The sequence below is a fragment of the Rattus norvegicus genome, chromosome 4 (genome assembly GCF_021556685.1).
Source record: "Rattus norvegicus strain SHRSP/BbbUtx chromosome 4, alternate assembly SHRSP_T2T, whole genome shotgun sequence".
NCBI lineage: Eukaryota > Metazoa > Chordata > Mammalia > Rodentia > Muridae > Rattus > Rattus norvegicus.
The window spans coordinates 52,403,440-52,416,422 of NC_141537.1; the positions used below are offsets into that span (position 1 = coordinate 52,403,440).

Sequence of the window (12,983 nt, forward strand, 5' to 3'; positions counted from 1 at the left end):
ATCAACTCTATTTTGTTTCTGTCTCTTTCAAGTATTTCTATCAGTCTGAAGAAAGGATAAATGCTTGCCAACAGTTTGCTAAGCCAACAAGATGTAAATTTTCTCTTACTTCCATGCAGGGCTGTTTTGGTCTCTACCAACCTTATCATGAACCAGGCTCAGAAGAAATGTTAGAGTTTACTAGAGTCATTGTACATGACTGGCTTGCTTGACAACAGCCCAGAATCATTGTCACTCAGAGCTGAGAGGGGAATTCATGCCACCTCACCAGGGTCTCTTAGACCCTAGGGTTTATGTATGTGTTATCTGTTCATTTTGTATACAGTGTCAATCAACAAAACTGGAAAGGTACTTTACTGTAGTAACAGCTTAAATTGTAGAGACACATCCTATTTAACTTACCTAACAATTGTTAGGACCCTTTAGTGTTTTGTAATTTTGATAGCTAATAAAAATCAGGAAAGATTACTAAAGTTAAAAAAAATTTTAAAAAAGAGAGCATTTAGTTAATTCTCAGCTACTAGCATTTATTTCAGCAAAAACAACAGCATTTTCCTGTAAGCCTTTTGAAGTGGCATTCGGGGCAGATACCTGAAGTTATATTGCAAACAGTTAACAAATGTCAGTTGTAGTAAAGAAAAGTAGTACACAAAATAAAGGAGAGATTTTGTAGGATTTTGCACAACACCTAAGTGGGGAAAATCCCACCACAGATAATGAAGATAACTATATTTCCATTAAAGGAAAGGGAATCATTTACCTTAACCAATTATCCGTTTGGGGATATTTTGGACAGAAAGGTGTCTTAAAGAATGCCTTTCTCAAACTCTCAGAAGGATGCCATGTTGGGGTTGGAGAGATAAATCAGCCAAGTACTTGTCATTCAAGGGTGAGGACTTTGATCTTAGAATTTGGATTCCCCCATACTCATATAAAATCCAGGCTGGGGATAGGGGCTGGGGGTAGGTTGTTAAAGAAGTTTCCTGTGTTTCTCAACCGTAAGCCCACAAACCATCAATACCTGTGCAAAAGAAACTTCCTTGTCCTTTATAATCCAAGGCAGCAGCACAGATCATGGACTTAGGAAGAAAGAAAAAGAAAGAAGGAAGGAAGGAAGGAAGAAGAAAAAGGAGGAAGACAGAAAGAGTCTAGACAGGAGGTCTTTGACGCTAAAGCTCTTCACAGTTGGTGGCTTCTGGCAGAGGTGGGGGTGGGGAAAGACTCGGTATTCTTTAAGGGGCTGCCCACTGGGAGTGTGGCCATGCTCCAGTGAGTGTACAGGCAACACAATTGAACTTGGTATTTTTTTCTTTTGTTTTGGGGGAGGGCATAAGAGTGGGAATGTACCTGGGAGGACTGGAGTGAATTTAATTGGGGTGCATTATTTGAAATCTCTAAATCAATCAAAGCATGTTAATAAAAAATTAAGGCAGGCGTGGTGGCCCCCAAGTAATCACCGCACAAGAAAGGGAGAGATGAGAGAGCCCAGAGCAAGCTAGCTGGCTAGACTAGAAGAATGAAGGCATTCTGGATTCAAGTGAGAGACTCTGTCTTAGACTCTAAGGTGGAGAGTAATCATGATAGACACTCTTCAAGGTCAGGCCTCCATGTGCACACACATGCATAAAGAATATGTCTATACACACATAAATGTGTATAATTACTTGCAAGCATATCACACACATGTGCAAAAGAAAATTGAGTTATCTTTTTCATATTGAGTTATAACAGCTCTTTATATATGCTAGCTACATATGCATCCCTAATAAATGACTTACCAAAAAATAAATCTAATTTTATGGGTTATTTGGAAGACAGGTTGCATGATTTTTTCCATTATTTATTAATTCATTTTTATATCCTAATCAAAGCCCCCACCTCTCCTTCCAGTCCCTACACATATACAGCCCTACTTCCCACATCCCCTCTTCCCTGCTCCTCTGATAAGGGGGAAGCCCTCCTGGGTACCAACCCACCCTGCCACATCAAGTCACTACAGGACTAGGCATATCCTCTGCCACTGAGGCTAGGCAAGGCAGCCCAGTTAGGGGAACAGGATCTATAAGCAGGCAGCAGAGTCAGGGACAGCCCCTGCTCTAGTTGTTAGGGGACTCACATGAAGACTAAGCTGAACATATACTGCATATGTGGGGGAGAGGGCTAGGTGTTGCCCATGTATGCTCTTCCAGTTGGTGTTTCAGTCTCTGAGATCCCTCATGTCCAGGTTAGTTGATGCTGTTGGTCTTCTTGTGGAATCCCTCATATCCCATCAAGGTCCCTCAATCCTTCCCCCAACCCTTTCATGAGACTCCCCAAGCTCCATCTAATGTTTAGCTGTGGGTCTCTGCATCTGTTTCAGTCAGCTGCTGGGTGGAACCTCTAGACTAGGCTCCTGTCTGCAAGCATATCAGAGTATCATTAACAGTGTCAGGGATTGGTTCTTGCCCATAAGATGGGTCTCAAGTTGGGACAGTCATTGGTTGGCCATTGCCTTAGTCACTGCTTCATCTTTGTCACTGCACTTCTTGTAGGCAGGACATATTTTGGACTGAAGGTTTTGTGGGTGAGTTGGTGTCCTTATCCTTCCTCTGAGAGTCCTACCTAGCTACAAGAAGTGGCCACTTCAGTTTCCAAGATCTCCCACTGCTAGAAGTCTCAGCTACAGTCACCCTCATAGACTCCCTGGAGCCTCTACTATCCCAGGTTTCTGGCCATCCTAGCGGTGCCCCTCCCCCAACTATACCAATCCCCAATTTCCATTGACTCTCCCTGCCCTCTCTCCATACACATGATCCCCCACCCTCACTCCACCCCTTTTCCCCTCCCTGCGGTTCTATGAGTTTCCTTGGAAACTCAAAAGTTTTCAATTTCTTTTTAATGTCCAATTTTTTGTCTATTGTTTTTTCTTCTGGGGCTTGTGATTTTTGCTTCAATGGCTTAAACCATTGCCTAATTTAAACACATAAAGACCTATGCCTACATTTATTTCTAAGATTTTTACAGTATTAACTCTCTTTAGATTTTTTTTTAGACCCATCATTAGTCAGTTCTTATGTATGCTATGAGCTAGTGGTCCAACTCCATTGTTTCTGTCCAGATTGTCAATCCTCATTTGATGAAAAAGGATTATTTTTCTTTGCTGTATTGTTTTAGCACACTTTAAAAAAGACAATGGAACAAAAACATGAGTGTCACTGGCTTCTCAGTTCTACTTTTTTTGATTCCATTGATATTGTTTTTCTAAAACCACTTTTGGCTCACTCATTCATACTTTATGGAAAGTCAGAAACTTATTCTTGAATCTGCATTTTTTCCGAATTCATGAATTCAAATGTTCTTTTGTATTATTTTGACTATGCTCTTGGATTTCCTGTTTAATTGAAGATTCTATGCAAATAGAGTTTCTTCTCCCCCCCCCAGCGGGGGACCAAACTCAAGGCCTTGCTCTTCCTAGGCAAGCGCTCTACCACTGAGCTAAATCCCCAACCCCTAGAGTTTATTTATTTATTTATTTATTTATTTATTTATTTGCCTAATTGCTGATCTAACCCTGCAATACAGGTTGAATCACTAGGGCAAGTGACAACATACTTGTGCTCTTAAGTGAAAACCATTCAGTATTATTTCATTAAGTATGATACAAATTATGGGATTTTCATAGCTATCTTTTACAAGGGCATTCCTTTCCATTCTGGTTTTGCTATTTGTTTTGCAGTGGTTGCTTTGTTTTGTTTTGTTTCTATCATGGAAGGGTGTTAAAGATTTTCAAGGAGGACTAAAATTATTGTATCAATCCATTTTCCAAAAACTTCAAGAGAAAATGATTTTCAAAATGATTTACTAAATAAATCATAACTTTACAAAAGGCACGAGGCAGTACGTTTGCGACCGTTCTTCGATATGTCAGTCTAAAAGGTATATAGCGGAATCAATTTGAAAAATACAAAAATATAACTACACGAAGTGGGAAAAAATAGTACAACTGCATTTGCTGATGATATGTCCTCAGGAAAAAGGAAGTGTAATAAATTAACAAACTATGATCATCATCACCTTTACATACACACAAAAAGGACACAGGAGACTTATTAAAGGTTCCTATGATGTCTGGAATCTTCTACTCTAAAAGCTTTAGAGATTTGAGTTTCGAAAACACCATTGCATGAACTTCCAGAAAACATATCATTCTTCACATCAGCTTCAGTATATCAGCAAGCACGTTTGTCATATACAAGGTAACAGCTGTGATGCCTAGGAAAATAAATCCCCATTTATAGCTTGATTGTGCTCTGTGTATTAAACACAATGCCTTCTGCTTTAATCCGCTCCAATATTGGCCCGTAGATCTCCTTTGAAAATGGTCCCATTAGGCCTTTGGTTTCAATTTCCCCTAAAAGAAAACAAAGTTTTGATTTTTGATTTAAAGGTGATGTTAAAGGTCCATGTTAAAGAATCCATAGAAAGAACCCTCGGGCCAAATAGTACTGTATTGCAAAGCAATGCTGTTCAATCTGTATGTGACCATAATGGGAGAGCATGGAGAATTAAAACTTGAAATCCTTTTAAGAAAGTCTCAACTTAGACCCAGAGAGGCTAAGTAACAAGGAGGGCTCAAGAGGGCAGGCTGGGCACATGGATCTCCCTGGGAATGAGAAATAAAGTAGAGTTCATGGTTGAACTGGAGAAGGTTGAGATGAGAACGGGAGAGATCAGGTGTGGAAGGGATGGAGGGAGAAAGTAAAGGAGAGATGGCTGGAATGGGGGGGGAGTGGTATTTGGGAGACTATGTGGAGACCTAGTGCAATGGGAATTCCCTAGAATCTACAATGATGAACCTAGCAAAAGCTTTTAATAATGGGGGATACAGAGCCTGAACTGGCCATCTTCTGTAGCCAGGCAAAGCCTTCAGTGATGGCAACTCAGCCACAAAAACTTCCACCTACAATTTGTCCTGCCTACAAAAATGTGCTGGGCTAAAGGCAGTGCCGAACTTGTAGGAGTGGCCAACTGATCTAACTTGAGAGCCACAAGAGGGAGCCCATGCGTGACACTGCCCGGAGATACAGGAACCAAATGCTGGATAGCCCAGAGACTTAGGATAGGCCTACACATGACAGGAAAATATGCCAATGAAATGATTCCTAATGATACTCTGCTATACTCATGGATTGGTGCCTAGCCCAATCATCATCAGAGAAGCATCAATCAGCAGGTAATAGAAGCACAAGCCGAGACCCAAAACCAAACATTAGCCGGAGTCTGGGGAACCCCACAAAAGAGGTGGAAGAAGGTTTTTAGGAACCAGACAGGTTGAAAGTACCACCAGAATACTAAGCAGGGCTTACAGAGACTGAAGCAGCAATCACAGAACTGCATAGGTCTGCCTTAGGTCCTCTGCCTATTTGTTATGGTTGTGTAGCTTGGTGTTCTTGTGAGACTCCTCATGGTGGGAGTAGGGAGTTCCTCACTCCTTTGCCTGCTCTTGGGACCCTTTTTCCTCCTCCTGTGTTGCCTCATGATACTTAGAATTTGGACATTGTCCAAGCTAGTGATATGCTTTATGACACTGTGTCATGGTGCCAGGAGGTAACAGAGTTACAGATACCACTCAACCACAAAGCCTATTGTAGATAACATGTATGTGGTTTAACATACAAGAGTTAAACCACAGACAATAATTCTGATGACCTACAAGTGAACACCCTCTGCTAATTCAGAACAACCACTCTAAAGCAGACCCTCTGTGTGGTGGCAGCCTTCTATGCTGTTTCACTGAAAAGGTGCAACAAACCCACGTTTGGAATGACATAACTGACATTCAATTTGAAGAGACCTTGGCCCACAGGGGTTAAGTTACATCTATTCCACCATTCTGAGGTCCTGTGACTGAGCTGGATGAAAGTTTGGTCTCACGCCAGGACCTACTCACTTTCCTCACCATAGTGTAGCCCCTAGCCAGGTATCCTCAAGATGGCTCATTTTCAATAAAGCAAATTATTTGCTGTCCAGGCACTAGGTGACTTGAACGTAAAGAGGAGCCAGGCTCAGCCCTGATGCAAAGGGAACTTACCATCGAGTAACATTTTGGCTGCCATGGCTGTTGGCAACCCCACAGTCTTAGCCATTGCCGAAAAGCCATTGAAGTCTCCATAAACCACAAGATCAATGGTCTTGTTTTCTAAATGTCCAGATGGATGTCTAATGCCAAAGCTGTCCCGCATCACAATCATATCCTTTTCTTCGGGGCCTTAAAATAAATATAGACATCTTGAATTATCATCATAGCTCAACTATAACTTTATTTCACCTTCTCTGTCCTTCCGGTTTTCCCACCAATTACATGTGTTCATTAGACAACTATTTATGATGCTTTACACATGAAGACCAAGTGAAAACCTCAAGGGAATGGGAATTTGGACTGTATTCCTTTCCCAGTATCCAGTAGTCCGTTCATTTGACAAGGCTATTACTCTGGCAAACAGATACTTGTTCCCCAAATACTGCTTCGGTATTTATTTGATACATTAAATAGAAAGCTCTTTTTCCTCCCAGTCGTTCCTGAATTCACTATTGTCTAAGAATTTTCTATCATTGCCTCTTCTCACACTTCTCCTTCTTACTTACTGCATGACTGCTGCTCTCAAAACTGAACCTTTGGCCAAGCTTTCCTCTGATTCATCCTCAGCAATGTTTACAGAAAACTCATGACCTACCATAGGAGAGCTTTGAGACCAAGTGCTTGGAGAATGCATCCACAATGGACTCTGCCTGAGGAACCTGCTCATCCCCCAGTAAGCCCAACCTGAAAAGCACAGGGTCGCTGTTAGTACACAGCCTATGGATGTTCTTCATTAGCTTCAAGATCCTAGGCTCCCTGACACACCGCTCCATAGAGCAGAGTAGGCATGGCATGTTACAAGCTCATTTATGATTAATTTATAGTTATTTACAGATTGGGTATCTCACATTAAGTATACCATAGTCACATAAATGAATATTCTGCAGCCACAGAAAATCAGAGAAATCCCCTTTGATCCAGGAACAGAGTGACAACATGCTTTAAAATAAACATTTTCCAGGTCATAATCATCACGGTTCTTCACTATCTACTTTTTAACCCAATATAAACCTAATGAATTATAGTCTATCAGGCCAACTAATGACCATTAATCAGCCAATAAACAGATAATTCATCAAAGACAAATACAAAGTCTGTCATGGCCTTTCTTTCTTTTTTTTTTTTTTGGATATTTCTTTATTTACATTTCAAATGTCATTCCCTTTCTAGGTTTCCTAGACATAAGCCCCCTAATTCATCCCCCTCCCCTTCTTCTATAAGGGTGTTCCCCTCCTTATCCCCCCCCACCCCACCTTCCCTTATACTGGGGGTCCAACCCTGGCAGAACCAAAAGATTCTCCTTCCTTTGGCACCCTCTGCTACATATGCAGCTGGAGCCCTGGGTCTGTCCATGTCATGGCCTTTCTTTAGCCAAAAATGACTAAGTCATTAATCATTGGTCCAATATGTTTTCACCTAAATGAAAACATTGGTGCTCACCATTCAGCAGCCTCTAGCTGGGTACTGTCCCCTCCCAACTTTGTAAAGACAACTTCCTTAAGCTTCTCACATGAGGAGGAGCGGGAAATCCCAACTAGGTCACACAGGAGCTGTTTCTGTTGAAAAATGAATGTGAAAAGTCTAAGTCCATACAGAGTAAAACATCATATATCTGAGAAATAAACCAACCAAGACATTGGACATCAAGTATACCTCAAGTTTGTGATAAATAACCGAAATAGAAAATTAAGACAAAAATTATACATACATACATACATACACATATACATATACATATACATATACATATACATATACATATACATATACATATACATATACATATACATATACATATACATATACATATACACCCACACATACATATACGCATCACAAACGCTTGGGATTCCAGAACCAAAAACAAACAAACAAAAAACCCTTAATAAATATTTAATGCTAAAAAGGAGAAACACTAATGCATTTTCCGGTCATGTATCTTCCCCAACACGTTTTTCCACTCAAGCCCCCATTGTAAACTCCTATCCCTGCACCCTGTAGCAATCAATGTGAAGCAGGTTAAAGTACAAGGGGTTTAGTGCTGTGGTTGCCAGTGGCAACCAGAGTTCTTTTGTAGCTTCAATGGATGAGAAAGATCTCACAGGGAATTGAATTTCAAAGGAACACTTAAAAGAGTGACCACGGATTTTTCTTATTTCTAAATAAAAAGTTTTCCAGGGTCCCCGAAGGAAGTTATGGTCTGGATCAGAAGTTGAACAGTTGGTTCACAGGCTCAGTATGGCTCATTTCCTGCTTTTTAAACAAATAAAGTTCACTGGAAGTTGTACCTACAGAGCTCACCCACTGTTTCTGCCAGTACTAGATTACTCTGCAGAGACTACTTGGCCCATGAAGTCTAAAATGTTTACAATCTGATGTTGTGCAACAAGCTTGTCCCATGTGTTCTAGACTCTAAGGGCATCCTGGGATGACCCAGGAGTTCCCTGCTTCCTAGGACTTAGGCATGAGACAGAAATGCCTAAAACTCGGTAACAAGCTTATTACTCGCAGCCATAAATGGCACAGTGAGAGGACCGACAAGGCTCACACCAGCATCCTCTTAAATATCACGCTCAATTGGTCCAAATGACCTGTCACCACCTACACAACTACAAAATCTCAGAGTCCAAAGCAAAGAGTGAAGACATCTCCATTGCTCAGGAAATGATCCTGTGGAGTAAGTGAATGTAGGAACAGGCCAGGTACTTTAGCCCATCACTTTCTCCATCATCCAAAGCACTGAAGCGGGAGGAGAGATTCATGAGAACTCATCAACATACACAAGCTAGACAGAGGATGCCTTGGCCCAGCGCAAAGCAGAGCTTTCAGTCTAGCCATCTCAAAAGGTGCATGTGAACCACACAGCACGAGATTCTGAAAATACTCACCCACGTGAGAGGGTTGGCCTCAGGTCGGAGGGCAGGATATGTTTCTCTGTTGATGAGTCCCAACTTCACAAATCCGTTCAAAGCTTTGGAATATCCCTGAAGCAAGAATTAATAAGCAGCAAATGAATATTTTCCCTTTGAAGACAAATGCATTTTTAGCCCCCTCCCCCCCCTTTTTTTTCTTGAAGAGGGAATCTGCCTTTACAACTAATTAAGGGGTTTTTTTTCTTTGTTTTTTTTGGGGGGGGGTTTATCTTGGTAATAATTTTCATTGCTGAAATGGGATCAATATTAACAGTTGTCATGATAATTCAACTGGTTTGTGTAAAAGACTTTTTTATTTTTATTTTCTCAGTACTATGTTGTATGGTATGTTCAAGCAGCATAAGGGCTTAGTTTCCTGGTGAGTTATACAATTCAGTTTAACAGAATATCATTTAATAGAACAGTCAGATTTCATCTTTATTACAACGTTTTGTTTTTAAATGCTAAGGATCCATCCAGGACCTGATACATGGTGGGAAATTACTCTATCAACTTAGTTCTATTTTACTTTTCTGTGAAGAGAGGAACAATAATCTATACCCCCAAAGCAGAGAACCCACCCTACATTGAAGATCTGGGTACAGAAGAAAAGAAGAATGCCATATTAGGGCTCTGTTATCTGGTTTTCTAATTTTAAACGTTCTTATAACTTCTTACCTGGGATCCCTTTAAGTCCCTATTTTTTGGTTGGGAAAACATTTCAGATTTGTTTCTGAGAAGTCTGTCTAACCCTTTCGCTTCCCCGAGCCTCAGTCCATGTGTTGTTTTTTGTTGTTGTTGTTGTTGTTGTTTTAAATTATTATTTTTAAAGATTTATTTATTTATTTTATATATAATAAATACACAATATATAATGTACACACCAGAAGAGGGCATCAGATCCCATTACAGATGGTTGTGAGCCACCATGTGGTTGCTGGGATTTGAACTCAGAACCTCTGGAAGAGCAGTCAGTGCTCTTAACCACTGAGCCATCTCTCCAGCCCAGTCCATGTGTTTTAAATGACACAAACCTCACCCTACGTTCTCAAGGCACACAACAGAGGAAGGACACTGACCTCAGAAATAAACTGCAACTAACAAGACAAAATGTATGCTTTTAGCTATTAGAGAAAGATGTAGTGTGTCACTCAATCTAGATTGAAACCTTATTAGGCCATAACAAGAAGATGGTAGCTGTCTGCTACTGCACAGAACCTGAGACCACAGTAACCCTAACAAGACTAAGAAACTAAGGAGTCAGTTATACTTAAAGCTGTCCTCCTAGGTGCTTCCAATCCTTAAAGGGTCAATATGATAAATTCGCTGCTTTGAGTTGGGTGTCCTAATGCATTTAATTAAAAAAAAATTCTTTTAAACCAGTGGACTATGGTGGGAGAGAATGTGTCATAGCTGCACTGGGCTCTGAGAATATGAGAATAAACAACATTTGAGTGTTCACCTCCAAACAAGACAGTTGTTATTCCATCCCTCCACAGCTCATAAAACATTGCAGAAGAGAGAGCAAAAGGAATATAAGGGCTGGAGGGCGGGGAGAAGGGAAGAGGCTCCCTAAGGGATATAGTCCCAATCCTATGACTACCCAAACAGCCCTGATTAAATTAAATGGGTCATTACAAAAACATCAAGTCATAAATCTTGGAAAGGGACAAGTAGAAAAAGGGGTGGGTGAGTAGAAGTTAGGAAGGATAAGAGTTGCAATTAAGAGTACTACAGAGGGGTTGGGGATTTAGCTCAGTGGTAGAGCGCTTGCCTAGCAAGCACAAGGCCCTGGGTTCGGTCCCCAGCTCCAAAAAAAAAGAAAAAAAAAAGAGTACTACAGAAAGAGTGTAACCTGATCAAATTCTATAAAAGTATGAATTTGTCAAGCAACTAACTTAATAGAGATCTCCAAAGAAAATATAGACCCCCAACTCGGTTTCTCGTTTTAACTACTAGAAAAAATGAGCATATGCACTACTTATATCAAAACTAGCACTGTGTTTAAAATACAGCACTTACCTTATATCTCAGTGTTCCCCTCAACAATGTATGGGCAGATGAAATTCCATAAATCTCAGCATATTTTGTGCTATCTCTGTTAGGATACCCTTCCAAGTTTAGGCCTGGGAAGTAATCCATGGGTGTGACAGAATTGAGAAAAGAGACTCCCCCTGTCACATTCACAACCTGAGGAAGATTGAAAAAATAGCTGGGGTTCACAACAGTCTGTTTCCTCTGGGCATATCTGCATTAATTATACAAAAGAAATTAATAGAACAGAACTTTGGAAATGTTGATAAAACTACAATTGATACTTAGCATGCCATTAGCCAAGCTGTTCCTCTTGTCAGGCTCCTCTAGCCCTCTAAATCCTAATAAACTTTATTTTCTAGACAAAAGTTTTGTTTTTAATTGGCTCTTGCTCCTGGTTAAAATAGTATCTTACATTTTGTCTGCATTAGGCTGGCTGGTTGGCTGGCAGGTTGTCTGTCTGTCTGGTGTCTGTCTGTCTGCCTGGCTGGCTGGTTAGTTGGTTGGTTGGTTGGTTGGTTGGTTGGTTGGTTGGTTAGTTGGTTAGTTGGTTCATTGGTTGGTTGGTTCATTGGTTGGTTGGTTGGTTGGTTGGTTAGTTTGTTGGTTGGTTGGTTGGTGGATTGTTTTGCTTTTTTGTAATATAATCACATCAAGTGCACACTCAATGGCTTGTATGCTCTGATAACAATGGCAATATTCTTTCCATTGGTCTCACATTTCTTCTGAATATATCAGACACTAGTCTTGTACTTTTCAGTCACCCAACTATCATTAACTGACTAGTCATTTTGTATGTGCCAGAGATCTCACAAGTTTTAGAGAGAACAAGGAAAACAGTGAATAAGGTGCAATTCTCATCTTCTGTTCATTCTTTATTGGGAGAAAAAATGTACTGAATGTTCAGCAATCACCTGCATCTGCATAAAACTTAGAGCATAAGATGGGGGGGGGGGTACTGAAGAGTCAGCAGAAGGAGGACCTCCTTTCACAACAGACACAAGGCCAAGACTACACAATAAAGCTCACATACAACTTACTGCTGTACTTCTGGTCAGAAGCTAAGTATTGATTCCCCAGAACCTCCTACCGGTCCCCAGCACACAAAGTGCAATGAGACACTATTTTGTGTTTAACTTTAAAATATAGCATTTCCTCTTAAGAGTGTGAAGTCTGTGGTTGTCCTTGAGATAATGAAAAGCATTCTGGAATGATAAACTTCGGGCTGAGGCCACTGTTTAACTGGACTTTGTCTTGGTAGAAACAAAGTTGTTTCAAAAGCTGCACAAACCAAGACTGGACAGGGGAGTGGCCAGGGTTCAGAGGGATTTTTCCCAAGGGAAAGTGGGCTAAATGCAGTGGTGCTCAGAATAGTTTTGTAGATGAGCTCCCCTGAACCAAGGTGCAAGAGAAAAAATGGAAACTAATTTATACATAACCTCCAGAAAGAAAGGACCTCAGCCACCCCAGGATGGGTGGGGTAAAATCTTTTCAATTGCAAAGGTCACTTGCAGAGTACCTTCAAGAATACCTCAGGAAGAAACTAAAGAATGTGAAGAATGCTTCCTATCTAATTTGCTCAGAGCCCCCTTTTTAGACTGTGTTGAACTTCTTCTAATAGGATTCTAGTTTTAAAAGCAACCTAATAAAGAAGCCATGAGGTGGTCTCTGCATTCATCTTGCTTCTCTAACCTAAGGTTATTCTAAAGTCCTGCTTCTTTAATTGAAGATCAGGATGACTTTTAAAGAAAATATCATGGCAGACATTGTAGTAAAAAACTATAATCCCAGTGTTTGGAAGGCTGAGACAGGAGAATTGCTAAAAGTTTGAGGCAAGCCTACACTATGTACATAATAGACTCTATATAATAGACTCTGCATAATAAGGGGGAAAAACAAAAAGAAAGAAAAAGTTACCA

General features: G+C 40.5%; 1 protein-coding gene across 1 annotated transcript in view; it reads right to left on the reverse strand.

Moving 5' to 3' along the window:
- Positions 1 to 3,821: 3,821 nt before the first annotated feature.
- The window catches only part of Aass (aminoadipate-semialdehyde synthase), a 63,453-nt gene continuing 54,291 nt past the window's right edge, over positions 3,822 to 12,983 (reverse strand). Inside the window, 6 exon segments of the mRNA NM_001100963.1 lie at positions 3,822 to 4,390; positions 6,071 to 6,247; positions 6,714 to 6,802; positions 7,559 to 7,674; positions 9,007 to 9,102; positions 11,053 to 11,220. Of these exon segments, the coding sequence (NP_001094433.1) occupies positions 4,272 to 4,390; positions 6,071 to 6,247; positions 6,714 to 6,802; positions 7,559 to 7,674; positions 9,007 to 9,102; positions 11,053 to 11,220 (765 nt within the window). The 3' untranslated portion in view covers positions 3,822 to 4,271.